Source organism: Plectrocnemia conspersa, unplaced genomic scaffold (assembly GCF_051122295.1).
Source record: "Plectrocnemia conspersa isolate PC_06_02 unplaced genomic scaffold, ASM5112229v1 ptg000006l, whole genome shotgun sequence".
Lineage (NCBI taxonomy): Eukaryota > Metazoa > Arthropoda > Insecta > Trichoptera > Polycentropodidae > Plectrocnemia > Plectrocnemia conspersa.
Genome location: NW_028277170.1, coordinates 20,678,464 through 20,700,214, shown reverse-complemented (window position 1 = coordinate 20,700,214; position 21,751 = coordinate 20,678,464). Strand labels below are relative to the sequence as shown.

The following is a 21,751-nucleotide window of genomic DNA, read 5'->3' as shown; positions in this document are numbered from 1 at the left end:
ATCATCAGCCAATTGTTGTACTTGTTTCTTAGAACAACGAAATATGTATACGCCTTTAGAAAGTGATATTTACTTGATGGACATCTCGGAGGTCGAATTCTGCAACGGAAATATTGTGGTCTTACGGTATTTTTGTCTTTCGGTGATATATTAAAGAAATATTCTTTCTTAAACTCTTTTCTTAGTCGTAACGAAGGTTTTTGTATGGTTCCATCCTTTACACTATATTGTCATGATCATTTTTGGTCACGTCAATTAATTTCGTGAATTTTAAGAATGAGAAACCGCATAATCAAAAATAAATTGTCTAGCCCTATAAAGGATTATTAAATAATACTTATATACCATATCACTATATTATTGTTATTTTTGTTTTTCTCTAACATGCATTTTATTTTTATTTAAAAATAAATATTTTTATTGTACTTTTTATATTTTTCTAACTGTATCGTATTAAATTTATAATTTTAATGTAGCAAATTTTAACCGCATGATTTATTTTTTACTAATGCGAAACACGCGTGATTATTGACAGCTGTCTGATTTACAGTGTTGCCAACATAGAAAACTCGAAATGGACCATCTTGTAAATAAATAAAAGGAATGAGTATTTTCTTAGAATAAATTTTATTCACTATAATAGGAAAGACCAAAAAATCAGTAGTCGTATTTTTTTTAAATTAACCAGTAAACCAGTAATGCAAACACTAATATGAACTCTCTGAGAACTAATGGGGGTATTTTGTCTGAGCAGTCAATGGTTATATAAACCCCAGACGAAAACAAGTCGGAGCATGTGACACACGTGGTACTAAATTGTAGAGCGTAACTTTTCACAAACGCTATGTTTATGTGTTTTAGGTTAGTTCCACTTAAGCAGCCATTCGCGCATTAACTAGCATCTATTGTGACTTTTAGCATCTATCGCAAATGCTAAAAATACGGGTCTCTAGTCATAACGCATTAATACAAATATTTTATTTTAAAACTGGCAATCTAAAAATCACAAACGTAAGAAGAAATCCCCCGGACGTGGCGGAAAACGGGACATGTCCATGAAAACCCGGATCATACGTACCGCGGGCAGTTGTTGTGAAAAAGGTCAAGGGCAAGCACCACCGTCGGGGTGCGGGGGTAGGAGGGCGACGCGCCTGCGCCACCGGATCGACCGCGGCCACCATTCGGCGCTCCGCCATCGTCGGTGGCGTCGGCGTTGCACGCCCATGGGGCGCTAGTGCTCCGGCTGAGCCCCCAGGGACACCGCCCTCGGCCTCAAGGTAAATTTGACTTAAATTATCCCGAATGTAACTCATAATAATATTAATAATAATAACGACGACAGTTACGATTCAAACCAGTGATAATAATAATAAGATTAGCGACGACGATTAGTATTTAAAAATCTGTCGGGTTTTATTTTTGGCCGAGAGGTCTTCGACCGCGCACCATACACGAAAATCTATTGTCGCTGTTATTATTATTACTATAATTATTATTATTATTATAATCCGTCTCAGATTTATTTTTAATCGGCTCAAAATAAACAAGTGTTACATTTCTTGATCGGTGGATAAAATTTTCAACGGGTATTGATCGCTGTTTTTCGGTATTGTGGTGAGAGCTTTTATTGTTTGTGATGTGAGAAAAACAAGAAAATTGGGCGAGTTTAAGATATAACAAATAATGATTTTTCAAAGAAAACCCCTGGAGTATTTACTTCAGCGCCTATCTGTAGTTATTTGTAATGTTATGATGAACATATATTTTGCGCGTTGATTTACCTAAAACAGGGCAGGTTCTTGTTTTGATTTATCTTCTTTTACTGTACAATCATTTTTAACGTTCTTGCCACAAAGATAAAAAATTTAATTATGATTTACTAACTGAAATATACGCTGCTCTCGACAGTTTTTTAGATATAACATATCTATTTTATTAAAATCTGACACGTTACATAGCTTTTTGAGATGTGAGGGCTTGCGTATCGGACATTTTTTAAACGCAACTCGTTTGCCGATGTTTTGATCACCGATTAGGGTTCTTAATTATTCTTAATTTTTAACTATTCGAATGTAAAATAAAAAATGGATGAACTATTTGAATATATTCGTATTTTTTTTTTCTCTTTCGAATATTATTTCATTAAAATAAATACTTTTATAAGCGTCAAAAAAAAATAATTACAAACTTTTCGATCCGGGACGTCATTTCAGCTTTTTTAAATCATCTGAATTAATTCAGCAAAATTGCTGGAACATTGTAAATGCACAATTTTATTGAATTTATTGTATATACAATAGCAACTAATGTTTGGAACGAATTTAATATACTTAATGGTCGGGTCTTTATCGGCGTTTGTTTGGGGTGTATTTGCACATAAATTAAATAACTAGAAATAAATTAACTGCATTATTAAACTGATTGAAATAAAATCTTTGCGTTTTGAAACAACAAAAATTTGCGACGCACACATGTTTTTGACATAAGCGTTAAACAATAATAAAAGGTGAGCCTTTCCAACATTTTATTTCGTTAAACGAACGAATTCTGCGATTTCAGTCATATTTGACACAGTTGATAAATATTATATTCACACTTTTTATAGTACCGTAATTTTAAATACCGATTTTACTGAGAGAAACAGCCAATACCGATATTATTGGTTTTACAGGTCATGCCATTATTATTATTATTTTAATTTATTGACCGAAAAAGTAATTCTAATACCACTCGCATGTTTATTAATTAGCAAAACCAAAGCATTCGATTACTTCGGCAACTATTATTTTAATATATTCAATATTTTATTAAACACTATAAAATATTTTTGAAAATAAGGGCGCTAAATTTTTCTTTATTTGGAACAATAAATCTAGGACAATATCGTCTTTAATCGACAGTTTCTGGATGCCCTCTAAATTTTTATTCCAGGGGACCAATCGCTAATTTATTCCAATAAAATATATTACTTAATTGGATAAGAAAGAAATGCGTATAAAATTGTAAATCTGCAACATATTTTTTTCAAAAACAAATTTGTATGATAAACCAGTTGTCTCCGAAGCTTGAGGGATATAGCTAGATAAAGGTTGACGCGAAGAGGGAAGCGTCTGCTTTTTCTGTCTTCTCAGTGTATGTCTTCTCACTTGATTTTAAGTTAGAAAGAGCTTTCGTGGACTAAATTGAGCAACTTGTTTGAAATAAAATATAAAAAAGCAAAAATATAGATTTAAAAAAAATTAAATATATTTTCGGTACTACCGGTATTTCATATTGTAATACCGGCAGTGCCGAATGTCAATTTTTTATCCCAATACCAGTATTACCAGTTTTGCAATCCCTACCTACCAATTGATAAAATTTCAAATGAAATTTATTCGACGCTGAACATGGTTCTTAAGAAGTTTGTTAATTTCTCACTGGTTTTATATGAAACAGTAGATATTAAGGATACAGCCCAACTTTCATATTTTTCTAGGCGTGGATAGTGAAATGAATATGACTAAAGAATTTCTCAATGTTATGAATTTGAAAGATACAGCTATCAGAAAAAATATAAAAGAAGCTGCAATTGCATGCACATAGACTGAATTTAACAATTCTAACTGGGGTCATCACAGATGGCACAGATTCAATGATAGGCAAGGATACTGGAGCAGTTAAATTAATTTTTAAGCATTGATATGCCATAACAGAAAGTTTCATTTGCCATTGCTTTTTGCACCTTGAAAATTTATGTGCCCAAGAATTTAATATGAACAATATGATGTCAGTTGTTGTTATAACAGTTAACAGTTAAGTCACGGAAAATACTTTGGAATTTGAGGGAAGCCATTAAAATATTTACGAATGGAAATGAACAGAATGAAAATGTATTATACGATGAACAATGGATTTTAAAATTATGTTTCCTTACAGAAATCATAATGAAATGAAACAACTTAACAAACAGCTTCAAGAAAAAACAAATTAATTACAGATTGTTAAGAAAATATAAAAGCATTCATAACAAAACGCAAACTTTATGAAAGGCAATAGAAATTATAACAAACAGTACATTTTCCATTGTTACATATTACAAATACAGTAATTAGTACTTTATTAAGAGATTTTTATATTTAAATAATTACGAGAATACGTTAAATATTTTTTATGTCAATTTGACATTATTGTAAAATCATCTCCATCAAATTTGCAGATATAGTTATTAGTGATCCTCTGAATTGAAATATATGTTTGAGACTAATGACAAAGTTTAGTTTTATAAGAATAATCTGTAATGAAAAATACTGGCGTTGAGCATTACAGCTGCAATTAGAACAATGTGATCGAAAAAATACGGTGAATGAATTTTTATAGCAACAACTGCTGACGTTCCATCCATTTAAAGAAATAAGTCCGATAGCCTGATCCGTTGAGATAATCAGTGTCAAGTTTGAACAAGATGTTACTTGTCAACCGGCTTCCAGAACCGGAAGAGTTAGGTCGTGTTTTCTGTGTCTGTCGTGCTTAACTTCATACTAATTGTTTTTCGTTAGTGAGAGCATAGTGCGATCAAAGCTCGTTCCAAGGGAACGTTTGAATAATACATTTAATTGGGGGTTGTAAAAATGTAAATGATCATTCGCTAATATTACATTTCATGACCTATTTGGGGCAAAAACACCACTTAAATTTGAATATAAAATTGATAACCGATTTGGATGTCCTATTTTAAGAATACTATAGATTCCATCAGCATATAATAAACATATGCAAAACACCTCAAATATTTGTCTTGCGGTATGCGCATTGATTAAGGAGCTCGAAGGTACGATGTGCCTTATATAACCAATCACACAGTGCATAGTGCTTCTCTTGTCTGGTTGCTAAATAATACAACCGACTCATTTTTAATAGAGAAGGTCCAAAATAGTTTTTTTTAAATACCTGTAGTTTTCTCTCAAGGAATGTAGATTGTATCCATTTTACGATAACAATGTATGTTGGAATATGATTCTGTCGAGTCGCGTTGACGAGTATATCCGAAAATACTATATTGTTTGAAGCACTGATTGCAACCACGTTATTATTATACCAATAACCGATTTTTTAAGAATTTGTCTGATGGTAATGATTTGTTCGTGGACGCGTTGCCGTCGAACCATTATTTTATATAATTTATGTATTTTGTTCATATGTGCCCTACACAATATGTTACAAAAGTATATTACCTGAGTGATACATTTAGCATTTTGAATGAATTAAATTTAAATAGTGTTGTAACCAAATCATTGTTTACGTCAGTGAAAACATTTCTTCTTCCAAGAAAAAAATCACATTTTGAAAAGAAATTATGACAATGAGAAAGATTTTTCATTTCCTAAAATACATTTAAAAATCATTGATTGGGCTTAAATTCCATTTTATTTTAATCAGTTTCCAGGCTTTTTAATTTTGCTGGTAGACAAACTAATATTTAGAGCCATTCATTCATTGATTTTTGGCCCAAAAACCTAAGATGTGTCTTCGCCTTCTCCAATAAATTTCTCCAGTTGTTTACTCCAGCTGTACTGGCATCTCTCGTTACCTCATCCAATATTATCCCGTAAATACAATATATACCCAAAGAAGAAATAGCTACATATTTATTAAAAAAAAAATAATACCGAATCCTTATATTTATATATTTAGGGCACAGATGCAGTAATTGTTTCAGATTATATATGTCTAATGTTCATTAGTTGGTTCGTAAAGGAATGTATTTGTAAAACATGTCACTGGAAAAAAATATTTGCAACTACTGCTTCAGATTTTTGGAATAAAATTGCTTACGAAAAATTCTCAGTATATTTTTTTTTACAAAATTAGGGGCTTTGCTATCGTAGTGGTATATTTGCTAGAAAGATTATTTTTTTGTTATAGTCTATTTTATTATTTTTAAAACTATTTGTTACACAAAGCTGGAATTAAATAATCAGATTAATAAATAAAATTTTACGATGGTATTAATCAGTTGTTAGTATATCTACACCTATATACAGGCCTGCCGAGAGGGGGGGCCCGTTCTCTTTGAGGGTTATATTTTCACTAGTAAAGACCAAATATATTTTCACCAGTAGATATATATTTCTAGTAGCAAAAATATAATTTAATTGATAGGCGCGAATTTGATTCTCTAAAATGTCCATGAAACTCAATTTGACAGTTGCGAAACGTCCGTTTAGTGTACAAACCAAAACTTAACCCAATGAAAATTCTTAAAACTAGTTAAAGTCCAAAATACAAATTAAGCCAACTCATCTCTCAGGGGAAAATAAGCGGAAGAATATGTATAGACATTGTATTTCACATATTGTCTGCATTTCGATATTACACTATGTTTTAAATATATGAAAGCTATTCTTACCGATATTGCTATGTATTTATATTATAAAAAGAGTGATAAAAGTATATTTGAACCGAATTTTGGTCAATAGGAGAGCGCAAAAATAATTATCACTTCTCAGAAGTCAAAAATTCACGTCAAAAGCTATAAAATCGTCGCATATTATAATTCTGTATAAAATACAAAATAAATAATGACAAAAAATACGTATTGTACAAGGTAGGGCATAAAGATGAGCAGTTTGAAATACATTATTAATAAAAAAAACTATAAATCTTATCGATTTTTTTAATTCGTATTAAAGTAAGCATTCTGGAAAATCATATCTTCAACATAACATTATTCAGGTGTGCACCATCGCGTTGCAAATATCGTTCAAATCTGGACCATAAACTTGTGAAAACTCGCTGGCACACTACGCGTAGAATAGCAGCCATTTGTTCTCGAATATTCTCTTTCAATTGGACTCTCGTAGCTGGTTTGTTGTTTTAAACCTGATTCTTTAAGTATCCCCAGAGGAAAAAGTCGACGTGAAATGAGTTCTTCTGTAAACATTTAATTTACGACAGACAATGATTCATTAGACGTGTGGCATGTGGCGCCATCTTGTTGTAACCATATCCTGTTGTTGTAGGCTTCAAATTCTTGCAATTCCGGGAAGAAAAATCAGCTAACATTGTTGTGTATTGATTGGAATTCACGATAGGAGTCTTCACAATTGACTTTGGACGTCACGTAGGCTATGATTGCGGGTGGAACATGTAGCCTCCAATTTTATGACCCACGATTTAATCGCACAAACTGATTTAGGTCGTGCAAACCGAACTCAGCTCAAAATAAACGTCTAACAAACGTGCCTGAATCGCCATTTATGTAAAAATGTGACAGATTTTCCAATGAACCACCTACTGTCTCAATCATGTGCGCCTGTGATGGCTTTCGCATCGCGCCTTTTCTTTCTCTCATATCGTTTACCGACGTTTCGACCACTGATGTTGGGGTCATCATCTTGTAATGTTGCCCTTATCTCAGTCGCCGCAGACTCTTGAGCTAAATCGTCATTGATTCGATCTTGTGTTTTAGTATTTTTTCGTTTGATGCATTATTTTGATGAATTTTGCTAAAATTTAATTTAGCTTGGTTTAAAACTAAGTATCCGAAATGTCTCTTTGGTGCTATTTTTAAATTCGATTTCAAAAATAAGAAAAGAAAAAAAATATATTTGTTCAGCCATTTTCTTAGATGTTGCTCAATCTTTCGAGAGGATTAATTCAAAAACTACCGAAGCAATATGTAAAATTACAGATTATTCAGAATTAAATAAAATAACGAATATTCTGAATTAAAAGAAATAAGAGCTGGAGTCCCACAGAAAAGTGTCCTAGGGCCGATACTATATTTGTTGTACACGTATGATTTGCCACAAATAAAGAATGTCACAATTGCAACACAACAGTAGAAAAATAAATAGCGAATCTTCAACAAGCCGCTGATAAGATCAGTAATTGGAGCAAAAAATAAAGTTGAATGAATTTAAATCGGTACATAGCAACTTCACCAATAAAAATATAACTGATCCATTGCAAATTTTCATAAACGGCAACACTATCCCATTTGAAAATATAGATTGGCATGACTTTGGACACCAAACTGCGATGGAAGAAACACATAAAAAAAAGAAGCACTTGAAATATGATATAGAAAGCTATGTTAGCTTATGGGAAGAAACTCCAAACTATCAATATACAATAAAATCCTGAAACCAGTTTGGGTTTACGGCATACAACTCTGGGGATATGCCAAACAGTGTCATGTTAAAATGATTAAAAAGTTTCAAAATAAAGTGCTACGAAACATTGTGAATGCTCCATGGTGTGTTCGCGATACATCGTGACCTAGGTGTCGATGAAGTCTCCAGTGCTATAAAACGTTTTGTTGCTAAACATGAAGCGAGGCTTTAACAGCACGTCAACATCGAGGCAGCAAACTCCTCAATGTAGACAACTTGAGCTAAGCCCTTCGAACTGGTCTAGTTATCATTTAACGGTACTCATTTACTATAAGTGATTGTGTAGTGTAGAACAGAAAGCTTTTGAACGCCAATGGGTGAACATAGTGTTTAAAAATATAAATTATTAAACATAGTGTTGCTTATAAACAAGATAAGGCTTAATATGAAAAAAATGCTTCTCTGTATATTTTAATTTTGCCTGAAGTTTTTGTTGCATCTGTGAAATACCATTTAATTTATTATTTATGTTCCTTCAATCGCGAATATTAGTAAAGCCATTTAACTTTATGTTCACTATCCGAAAGTTTGTCTGCTCTATGAAATATATTATACATATATGATACGCATACAAACAAACATATGTATGTATATTCCACAGCTGACCCACTTTGGTAGCTCTCGGACTTCCACTTTTAATTAGTTGCCAAAACGTTAAACACATGCGAAACAAAACCGACTAAATATACTACATACAACACGCGCGTTGTTTTGCGTGAGAAACGCATTATTAGAAAGAAAGAGACGAAAAATATGGCGGGCTACTTTTAGACGCGCCACCTGTTTGTATCACTCGTAGTAAGCGAGCGCTCGGCGATCGATATGTCACAGTGTCTCGCTGTGGCCCCTTGCGTGTTTTACCGGCGCTAGCTGTCATCTTTGCGAGTTTTATTTATTATTTAGTAATTAAATATTTTTCGTAGTAGTATTAAAAATTTGCAATATTATCGAATTATATGCGCACTATGAGGTCCCTCCAAGTACCCCATTCTCATGAGTATAGGAAAATGGAATGGGTGTGTTAATTTAAACAATACAACGGACATAAGTAGTAATGGTTAAAATAATAATAAGTGACATAACATGTTGTTAAATACAGTATATCGCGATTAAAAGATTGCATGAATACGAGGTGTGATCAAAAAGTACGGTGAATAATTTTATTACGAACAAAATAGTGAGCTTACATCAAATTTGAATTAATCTCCTTCAAAGTACACTTATCCCAACGTTGATTCCATGTTTGGAAGCATTTCTTATAGGGCCTTTAATGGCTTCGTCTTGGCCCTCTCAATGTCGAGAATGGTGGGAAAACACTTTCTTTTTAGCACGGTTTTTATTTTTAGGAAGAGCCAGAAGTCGCATGGTTCTAAATCCGGAGAGTAAGGTGGATTTGGACAGACAGGAACCTTTTTTTTGCCAAGAAATTGCGGATCGTCGTTAGTTGTTGTAATGTAGGAAGAAGCCAGTGACACATTTTTCTGGTCTCTTTCCCCGTTCATCGTTTCGCAAACGTTGCAGTACGTCCTCACTATCGAAAAAAATAATATTTGCATGAAGTTAAAGTTCGACTGACGTGCAGTGGAGCAGTTAGGGTATGTGCCGCCCAGGGCGATCCTTAAAATTGCCGCCCCCCCCCCTCCATATATTTTTTGCAGGATCATAAAATCAGCATTTCTTAAAATAATAAATTGGTTATTATTAAGCTTTTATTATTCGTGGATTTATATATGTTTTAGTGCGTTCAGGGTTAAGAACCACACTGGACGATCCCATCGCGAATATGCCGCCCCCAAGCAAGTGCCGCCCGGGGCGGCCCGCCCCCTCCGCCCCACCATAGCTACGCCACTGCTGACGTGCCTTCTTAGAGCGAGGAGAGTCACTCGTTTTTCATTGGAAATCCTACATTTTCATCTCAGGATCAAAGACATATACCCAACTTTTATCTCCAATTATAATTTTGACCATGACGTCTGGATCTGCATTAAGACCATCCTTTAATTCCGTGCAAACTGACACACGATTTTTCTTCTGATCAGTCAAAAGTTTGGGAGCAAATTTTGCGCTCACTCGTATCATTTGCAAATTATCGGTTAAAATGCTTTGTACGGACCTGTACGAGATGTTTAGTTCTTTGGTATGCTCTCGAATAGTCAATCGCCTGTTTGAACGAACCATTTTTGAACCTTTTTGCACGTTTTAATCTGTTTTTGAGATCAACGGATGTCCCGATCCTTACTCGTCTTCAACCGACTCATTTCATTAAATCGCTCATACCACTTGTAAACAGTCTTCAGTCACCACATTATCGCATATTACTGATTTTAACATTTAATAAACTTCTTTGGCTCTTTTTTGCAACTTAATGTTAACGCGTTGGTCGAAATTCATGATGCGCGACAGACACCGGCTAACAAGTCACAACTTGTTCAAACTTGACACTGACTATCTCAACGCATCAAGCTATCGGACTTTTTATTTCAAATGAATGTAGCGTCAGCAGTTGCTGCTATAAAAATTCATTCACCATATTTTTGATCACATCTCGTATATTATAACAATGTAAGAAACTTATGCAATAATTAAGAATTTACGGGAAAATAAAATTTTGTGTTGATTGTTATTGTCTGGGGTGTAATAATATTATCATGACTACCTTAGAATAATAGTATCACCCTACAATCATTATAATAATCACTAATTGCGCTCTTCCAGACACAATGTAAATTAAAAAATATTTACACGATATTCAAACTCAGTTCTTTTAGGTATTAGTCACCGATTTATACCATTGGTCTAACGTGCTGGTATTTATTCAAGTCCTTGGCTGCACGAACACTTATTTGGCTGTCATCCTCGTTCATATACATATGTTTCGCAACCAAAAAAGACATCTTTCTTCCGATTCATTAATGAGGCATGAAGAAGCTCGTATTTCGGATCTCTATTCATGTATCCGAGGTACTTCATCTTCTTCCGTTTGATGGTCTCTCATCGGGTCCATGGACATCTTGCTTGAATTTTGATAACCCTAAATTTTGTTTCATCTATGTTTATTCATAGGCCCTTTTTAATCATTATTTAATTTACCTACACAGGAATATTTTAAGAGACTAACATCTCTATCATTTAAACCCTCTATATCAATAAGATGCTCGTGTTTTACTCGTTTGAAAAAAAAACAATCTTTTATAATTTAATTTTGTTATACGCACGTTGTTAACATATTTGGTTTACGCATTTTATGTCATAGCGAGAGATTTAATAAAAATATAAAATTTATTAAAATTCCATATATGAAATTTTGTTAATTTGTAGCAGGTTAAATCATTTTACGAGAAAGCTTTTCGTTTTATCGAGCTACCCCCGCAACGCACGACCTTTGCATGTTGTGAGGTTTTTGAATTATTATCAAGCACGATTTGAAACATAGGTTCGTATGTGTGTCAAGAGTCGTCGAAGGTTAGTCACGCGCAAAGAAAGGAACGCATTTACCCATTATTGATACAAGGATTTTTAATATTGTTATATTATATATATTTTTTTATAATTGATACTCATATTATGAAATATTTTAAAATAGTCTTTGCATTTGCCAGCAGTGTTTAGGAATTGCGAGATATGATCGTATGTGGTGTTCTTATTGCTTTGCATTCCATTGTGACGATACGATACGCGACAGCGGCTTCACTGCTCCGTGCAATGCTTTTTGCGATAGTTTGTTCTCATTTTATTACATGTTAAAGCCAGATAAAAATAAACTAGTGGACTTTAATGTCATGCTTTTAAGGCAAAGTGAAGTGTGAATAGTTTTGTTATCAACTTATATAACATAATATTCGATGACATTATGTCTGTACTAAAATAATAAAATAAACGTCGTCTAATGACACATGTAATCCAGACAAAAAAACCGATACAAAATTAACTTTTTTTATTACAACGCATTTTGTTTGCAAAAATTAAAAATGATAAATGAGGTTGTAACTAAAGTCAGTTAACGAGTAGCTTATTTATTAAAAAATAAAATAAAGTCATTTACCAATGGTGAATTATTAAAGTCGTATATGATTATTGCAGCCATATTTCAATTTCGGTGAATACAGTTGCTAAAAACGTTGAGCACATTGTGAGTAACATCAATAGCCAATCTAATAGCAAAGCAAATTATTTCGGATTTTTTTCAACTTCACCCAGTAGTTTGATAAAATTAGTGAGTACTGAATGGCTTTGGAGATTAGCCTTGCTGTAAATATCATAGGATTGCTTATAATTGAGCCAGCGATCCTATCTGTCATATTTTAATTTTAGTGTCTTTTTGAGTCTAATGCTTTGCCTTTTACTTTAAGTAGCCTCAATTTCTAGTTTGCTGTGTTTTTTATTTTTAATCAATAAGTCATAATACCAGACTATAATTAGACGGTAATTTTCTTGTCAATTTTATGTAGAAATACATTTTATTGTAAATTATTTATAATGTAGTCTCATTCAACGTATTCGAGTAACCCAGACCGATAATTTGCTTAATAGCGCAATTTGTATGGCTTAATTCAATTTTAGCTTTAAAAGCATATATATTTAGATCAGATAATCGATTGCACAATGAGCGAAAAAATGTACTAAAGTTATGTTTCCTACAAGAGTTTATATTAATAATGCATCTAGACTTTCAAGGTTTGGGTGTTTAAACGATCAACCTTGCCGATTCGTGCATTTGATTTGCGTGTCTTTTTATATTATTATTCAGTTTTTAATAAGTATAAATTTTATATAAAATTAAAATAACTATTTTTACTGACGGTCTAACTACAATGGTAAATTTTCAGTCAGCTATGCACTTGTAAAGAGTTTAAGCCATTTTAAGGAGTGCCCCATTATTATTTATTTTAATAATTTATACAGCTTAATAGCTAATTTTTACATCAAAGAAATTTTAACTAAAGATATATATAATATATAAAATTAACAGAAAATAAAATAAAGACTCAATATTATAATTTATTTCTTAATGCACGAAGGTTTTTTTTTATTCCATTTAGGGAGCCCGTTATAATTTTATTTTTGTGGATTATCCTAATATATTATTATACAAATCAACACCTCCGTATTTCTCTTACTTTTATAAAATAATAATAACAGTAATAGACATGGTAAATGTTACACAAAAATATAAAAAAAATATAGGGACAATAAATAATATTAGGTAACACCGAATTATTTTTCGTTTTTTTTTTTAAATTAAGCTTTTAGCGTCATTCGTACTTTGGCTGTTGATACTTGAGTACGGCTTTTGACGTGGATTTTTGACTTCTATGAAGTGATAATTGTTTTTTTGCGCTTTCCCATTAGTCAAAATTCGTTTTAGATTCACCCGATTCTCACTTATCGTAAGTCGAAATATTATTTTAAAAGTCTTAATATGAACGCTATTAACGGAATATTATTTTAAAAGTCTTAATATGATTTTAGGCAGGGACGTCATTGTAGGGGTAGGGTGGTGGCATTGGTTCCCCATTGAATACAAAAATAATAAATTAACAAATTCTAAATGCCTAGCAATTAGGGCATTTTATTACTGTCTAATTTCAACCATTAAATTTAAAAATAGATTTAAAAAAATCGTTGAGTTGAGGGTACTGCATTCTCACCCTCGCTAGCTTTGGTACCTCACGACAGTGAGGTACCGACAGCTAGTAAATAATAATTGTAAATGTTAATGTGAAAAGTACTTACTTCGTAATAGCAATACTTCGTAATTGCAATACTGATTTGAACATTTCAATCACGCCTTCTTTATTCGAGATAAGTTCAACACTAAAAATCCGAAATCCGATTCATCATAATCATTATATCTTTAGGCCATCGCTATAAATATTATTTAGACTAAAGTTAGTTTATAAAAAATATATTAAATGTAAAATTAATTGGGAAGCGCAGAAATATTCTACGCTTAGACGTAAATCTCCGCAAACAATTACTGACGCATGATTGAAACGCCATCTGATGCCGAGCGAGTTCAGAGCGAGTCATAGCGTGAGGCAACTTGCCCTAGCTCTCTCGCCCTTTTTTTCTTATATATAAATACTAAAATATTTATTTTTAATATCACTTAATTATACAAGCTACTCTCATTGCCGATTTTTGTAATTTTAGCATATATAATATTGTTGCACAATAATTATAGTGGGACACGCTCCCTATCTATCGTGTTATCGGGGGCATGCGGTAAGCTGTTAAGCGCTATATGCATGTGAACTGATGGTGCCATTTTTTTAAATGTGTTTTTTTTTGTTGTTTTAGATGTCTATGGCGACCGCCGAGGCGGAGGGGCTCCTCCTTTACACACCGGAGGCGCTAACCCAGTCGGCGTTCATATGCGTGACAGGCGCGGCCATAGTGATCGCCAACCTGCTCATAATCGCCTCCTATCTTAACTTCAGAGGTACAATTAAAACTGGAATTTGCGCTGATTTATCCAGTAGTAACCCTAAGATCCTGTTCGCGTGATGCGTTTTTTTATGCCAAATGTCACTATACTTGTGTTACAATGTATAATATGTAAGTAAGTTTAGGATTGATATAAAACATGAAACGTGTTTTTGAGTTTCGAATCATTCAAGCAGTATTTTTTAATGTTTGTGTATATTATTTTGGTGCAATAATACAACATTATTTTCAAGGAGCAAGCGGGCGGCATTTTATAACAACATTATTTTGTACCATATTTTTATGGCAATGCGATTTATATTTACATTGCAATGTTTAATTATATACTTTTTTTTAGAAACTAGCATATATGGCGGAAATTAAAAAAATTAACTTGCTTAGGGTCGTGATTTATAAAATGTTATATTTTTTACGTATCCTGCTTTTAAAATTTCTTTCCGAAATGCTAGGGATTTTAATGTCTCGGCTTTTTAGCTTTTATCTATTGTAAAAAGTTCCAATACTTTAAACACAGTTCTTTTTTGTATTATTTGTTTTGAATGAATACAATTTATTGATTATTAAAATTCAAAAAAAGTTTTCCGGTCTCGGCTTATATTTTTTCAAGTCCTGGAAATTTAGACAGCAAAATGCATAAGATTCACAGAAATTTATTTTCAATCAAGCCGACCACTGATTCGCATAAGATTAGACCTAACAACAGTCACATAATCTATATTTGCAAAAATATAGATGATTTTCACAATCATTTATATTTGCCAAAAAAATGCTTGGAATTCTTAGCATACACCACCTAATTTCGCTTGGAACTAAAGGTTAACTCTGTATCTTTAATTGACAAACAATTACTGACGCACGATTGAAACGTCGTCTGATGCGCTCGTCAGAGCGTGACCTTGCCATAGTTTTCTTGTTCTTATTCTCTTATATATAAATATGTATCTTTAATTAACGCGATTTAATCATTTAAAAAAAATTAAAAACGTTCATTATGAATTAACATTTTTATATGTTTCGAACGTTTAACAATCCATTTACACTTACAATTTGCTATTATATATTTTATTAAAACATGAAATATATTTTTAAATAATATCAGCTGTTATTTGCTATGATCATGATCATAGCAAATAACAGTACAATCATAGCAGTACTTAACATCATGATGTTAAGTACTGCTTTTAAATGCTTATTTAATAATCTGGACTTGTGAGAAGTCTTATTAGTCTCTGAATGAGAATTTTTTTTTTGTATAGTTATATACTACGTTTTTGATCATTTTACTGCAAATATACGCATTTTAATAACATGTATAACATATAAAAATTAAGAATATGAAATTCAATATATCTTACTTTTCTTTTGCATATTGTTGCACTGAATTTCGAACAATTGTAATATTTAAATGTCACTTTATGCTTCTTCAGCGTTAAAATAAAATGAAGTACTGAATAATTTAAAAAGTATTTTTACCCTACTTGATTTCTTCAAATCGATTTTTAAAATAAAATAAGAGCATATTCACTAAAATCATAATTTAATACCTTACATTTTTTTGATATAGGAAAAATTAATTTAACAATACAATTTCTAGTAGATTTTTCCACCTTCCGAGTTTTAATTTAAATACTTTAAATATTTTCTTCAGTTTTTATTTTAAAGTTGTTTTATTGACTCTACTTTTATTTCATTAAGAAGTTCCCAAAATCGTATCAAAATTTTATGACAGTAGAGTCAAGTAAGAAAGTAAGCCCTGATATTCACTTTTATTTTCTGAGTATAATGAAGAAAACTGTCCTAGCAAGATTCGATCTTTGCGACACTTTTTGCGAGGTTTGCGAATCATAAGTCATAACAAAAGTCATCGAAAGTCAATAGTGTACGACGTAAACTTTTCAATTTTGATAACGTAACGCCTTTGATATCTATATAAATAATATATTTTTTTTTTATAATTTAGAGCGTAAATATTTTTATTTCTGCTCCTTCAGTTAGAAATAATTAATCTAAAATATATATATATATATATATATATATATATATATATATATATATATATATATATATATATATATATATATATATATATATATATATATATATATATATATATATATATATATATATATATATATATATATATATATATATATATATTTGTTTTGCAGCTAGCGATTAAAAATACTAACAGAAAAACTAACGATTTTAAACCTCGTTTTATTTTAAACACGGTTTATTTATTTATAAAGTAGCGTCGATTGTGAATAATCTCGCTACTGGGTCAAATGCATCAGTCTGACAATAAAATGCCACATTAACGAAGTGACGTTGTCGCTTATTCATGCATATTGTAACTGTGTTACTATTTTTGTATTTTATTAAAATAATGTTTTGCAATAAGCTTCTCAAATAATGAGCAGTAAAAGCGTGTTACTATTGATTTGTCATTGTAAACTAACCAAAGGTCGTGGGTTACAAACAATTTTTATATGTAAATTCATATATCAAAAATACATTTATTTTTTTGATAAATTTATCTAACGGAAAGCTCTGTTCATATGTGAGTGCATCCAACTTTCGTATTTTCCAAGTCAGAAACAAAGTGTTAATGAAAAAAATGGAAAGAAGATCATCCAGATTATTTAGAGAAAGGCTACAATAATTGTTTCTGTCTAATAATTATTCGCATTAATCGCACGATTTTCACCTATATTAATTAAGGAGAAATATTCGTTTATACTATTTGAAAAAAATCTTTGAATTAAACAATTTGTATACATGGAAAAAAAGTCGTTATTTCCCTCAATACATGAGTGGCTAGTACCGCTCCGAAATCCATGGTCTTTTGCGCCTTTATTTTGTTTCAAAATGCGGGACTATGAGAGGCTTCTTTACAACAAAAATACTTTTATGCATTCGAAAAACATTTGTGAATTGAATGTTCACAATTGCGTCCTTTTTTGCTGGGCATTGGGGCTAGGACATCCGCACTTGTCGACTCGCCTATGGCTGTGACGAGGAGCTGGTCCAGCTCGTATAATTTGATTTTGCTAGTTTATGATTTTTTATTTAATTTTAATATTTTGTTATGTATTATTTTAATTATATATGTATATATAAACATTTTTTTTTGTGTATTGAAATATTACAATTATTGTTTTCGGCCATCGTGACGCATTGGGGTAACCTGTTAGATTACGATGGTCTTAATTTAATCTAAATAAATAAAGTAAAGTAATTGATAAAAAAAAATAGGACTAGAAAAAAAAGCGGCGTTGTTTGAATGAATAGCTTGGCATTTGACACTTGCATATTATAAGCTGTGAGTGCATATTTACACGTTAAATATACTTAAATAGGATCTGCATATATGGTTTTGTGCATAATGGGATTATCGATACATTGCAACCGGTTTGCTAACTAAACACTTTTAGTCGGAAAATGTTAAGGCGTTAAACTTGCGAGCGCTTGCATTAACTTCTTAAAGTGTAACAGGATTATGTGTGCGATGCATTTCTATTATGCTTCTAAATTGGTTTTTGTACATTCAATTTGCTGTTTTTATACCTACAAGGTAAAGTTAGTAAGCTACAAATTGAAAGCATAGTACCGTTTTGAATAAGGCGAGTGAAGTTTGTTTGGGGCGAAGTTGTTTAACATTGCTGCTTAATAGACGCCGGAAAAGCTGGTAGCAGTTTATTATATAAACATGTATAAATTAACAGATAGTATATAGAGGAATGTAGATGCCACTATCTGGCGGTGGATTTGAAATGACAGGTCTTGGATTTCGGAGAGCTTTCGTTGGCGTGTCGACTGTAATTTTGCTAAACTTTCGCGTAACTCTTAGTTCGTTTATGCTGCTGTAACTATGTGGCGTCTCTCTTTGTCTGTTTTATATGTCTCTCACCACGTCTCTCCTTATGCTGGCAAGTTTCACATATTTAAATTAAAACTGGTTCAAAACAGCTTTGGTTAATCACAGATGATGATGTTTGCGAGCCAATTGCATCGCTACTTGGACACTGATTATTCCGGAAAAAAATATTTTTAAAATTTAATAAAAAAAATTTATTTGATTTGATAAATCATATCTCAATCGATAAAACTGCATTTGCATGAAATTTTTAATTTACGTCAATAAATTAATTAATCAACTCATTATAATAAGAAAATTGATGTGCATATATTTGAACCCACGACCTTACGGTTGGTAATCAATGCTGCTAAGAGTAATAGGAACATTAAACAAAAATATGGTATCTGAAGGGTCAATATGACCTGTTTGAGTCGCAAAACGGTCTTCTTGAAATTACAGGACTCGGGAACGAGGTGATTGACTACTACATTCTGTCCCTGTCTGCGGCTGACCTATTGTGCGGATTGCTGGTGGTGCCTCTGTCTGCATACCCTGCAGCAGTGGGTCATTGGCCGTATGGGGACATCCTGTGTCGTCTGGCCGGCTACTTGGAAGTGACTCTTTGGTCAATATCGGTGTACACCTTCATGTGGATCTCGGTGGACAGGTATTTGGCTGTGAGGAAGCCTCTCAGATATGAAACGGTCAGTATCAATCGCGCCGATGTATACGAGAAAAACAAGGGGCGGTACAAATTTTATGGTCCTTCTTATAAGTTATAATGCGGACATTAATATGTTTTTATACGAGTAAGAAGCGCTATAAAAGAAGGACCGCCCTTTCAATGGTAAGTAACCGGGTGTCTCGGCAGGTACAAACGCGCACGCGCTGCCAGTGCTGGATGGTGTTCACGTGGGTGTCTGCATCGATGCTGTGCTGCCCTCCACTGCTCGGATTCAACAAGCCGCTGTACCACGCGGACTCGCACATCTGCATGCTGGACTGGGGTAACATGTTCGCGTACTCGGTGACCCTGGCCATCCTGGTGCTGGGCCCCAGCGTCATTTCCATCGTGCACAACTACTTATACATATTCTCGATGATGCGCCGGGTCAAGAGCGGGGCGCCCGTGCACGATAAGGAATACGCCACCGCGCTGGCGGAGAACTTGGCCAACCCCAGCCACGTTACTAGCTTCGCGCTGGTGGCCATATTCTGGATCAGCTGGGCGCCGTACGCGGGGGTCCGGTTCTACGAGTTTTGGGCCGGGGCCGAGATACGATCCCCGTTGGTGCTTTTCGCCGTCGTCTGGGCGGGCATCCTCAACTCGTTCTGGAAGGTAATCATTCTATCGGCGTTCAGTCCCCGGTTCAGGCTGGCCCTGCGGCTGCTGTGTCTCACCGTTTGCTGCAGGAGCAAGGCCAGAGCGAGGGCCCAGGCCGAATTGGCCGGCCTCGAAGACGACTGAGCAGCCCGAACCGACGTCTGCACCGTCACCGGTCTGCGACGTCGGTCGGCGTCTCCTTCCGACGGCGTTCACTATCAACCACGAATTGTCGGTCTATTCATGTCTTTTTATGACAATTTAATAAGAGTGATTCTGAAATCGCACAGGAGTGGAGCGTCAAAAGAGTACAGTTACTCGCTCGTTACTACAGCACAATATGTTCACACCGACGCGGAGTATCGTCAGCAAAATCCTGACAGTCCGGGGTGAGATTTGGCTGAACTATGCAATAATAATTTTATATGTATATAAAACTTGTCACAAGCGTTCATCCGCATGCGTGGGAAATCTTCGGGTGTTGATGCGTCTTTTCCCATTTTTGTTCTAAGCATCCTTTCTCAATATTATAGTAACCTGATATATTTAGGCTTGGAGATTATGCAAAGATATGTGCAGAAAGAGTCACTGTTCGAGTCTGCGACTCATTCTCAATGGTTCCGGACATTGATTTTTGCGGACACTTATTATTCCGGACAGAAGTTTTGCCGACACTGATTATTCCGGATATTTTTTTATTATTATTTTATTGAAAAAAAAAATGTGAACATTTAGATTGATGAATTTTTAACTACCAAGTTCATTTATAATAGCAATCAAATAAACCCAATGAATCAATATTTTTACTTCAAGATTTTTGCGGACAGGTACTTTCCGGACATTGATTTTTCCGGACAGGATTTTTCCGGACATTATTTTTTCCGGACATAAAATATTTTATATTTAAAAAAAAAAATAAGGTTAACATATGGTTTGTTGAATTTTTTAACAACCGAGTTTAATGCAGCAAACGACTTAATTTAACTTTAATTTTATTACATGTCACTACTATTTTGTTTTATAAAGATCCTTTTGAACGGATTTATACAAAAATAACGTTTTTAATAATGAAAAAAAATTATTAAGGCGAGCTCCAAGTTGTTTCACGAATTAAAAATATAGATTCATTGGATTTAATTCAATGTCAATGCTACTTTGAACTCCGTAAGTAAAATTATATACTATTAAAAATGTTTTATTTCTGTCCGGAATAATCTATGTCCGAAATTATCAGTGTCCGCAAAAATACTGTCTGGAAATATGTGTCCGGAAAAATTTGAGCACCATTGAATCGGTACACAACAATTTTTATTTGCTGATCACATCCGAAATTTGAAATTTATTTTCATAAAAGTCACCGCCAAAAGGCGTAATCAATCTTTATTTAAAATTTAATTATCCGTTTTTATAGTCGTCAACTAGTTAAAAATGTTAAAAATTAATCAAAATACATACAACGGATATTTTGAAAATCTGATGAAACAGTTTTTCACGAAGTAAAATATATTTAATTAAAGTTGATTGCTACATTATTTTTTTTAAATATGATATTAAAACTATTTTCTTCCGGAAAAATCCGAGCACCATTCTCAATCTTTGCATTAGTACTGTGCCTGAAACATTTACCATAAAACAAGGGTGATGTAAAAAATAAAAATCAACACCTGAAGATGTACGCCGCATCGCATACGAAATCTTGTGCAAATTAAAATTTGAAAAAGAGAGTATCGTAATAAAAGTACACTTTAATATATAATATAAAATAATCTAATCCTTTTTGTGGCTGCTTACATTTATAGTAGTCATCGGCATATATAGTATGGGTAATGATCATGTGTGAAATTTCATGCATTTCGAACGTTGGTGTGAACAAAGCATAAAACTTATGTTAATCGTTTCGAGCAATTTACCCACACGCTTGACGTTCCGACGTCATTTCGAAAAAATGCGCTTCCCAAATTAGAC

At 33.1% G+C, this 21,751-nt stretch overlaps 1 protein-coding gene across 1 annotated transcript; it reads left to right on the top strand.

Moving 5' to 3' along the window:
* Positions 1-774: 774 nt before the first annotated feature.
* On the top strand, positions 775-21,506 carry DopEcR (G-protein coupled receptor DopEcR). The gene is made up of 4 exons (XM_088187903.1): positions 775-1,277; positions 14,457-14,598; positions 18,922-19,166; positions 19,334-21,506. Exons 2-4 carry the CDS (start codon positions 14,457-14,459, stop codon positions 19,928-19,930), a joined length of 984 nt encoding a protein of 327 aa, XP_088044029.1. The 5' UTR covers positions 775-1,277; the 3' UTR covers positions 19,931-21,506.
* Positions 21,507-21,751: the final 245 nt, after the last annotated feature.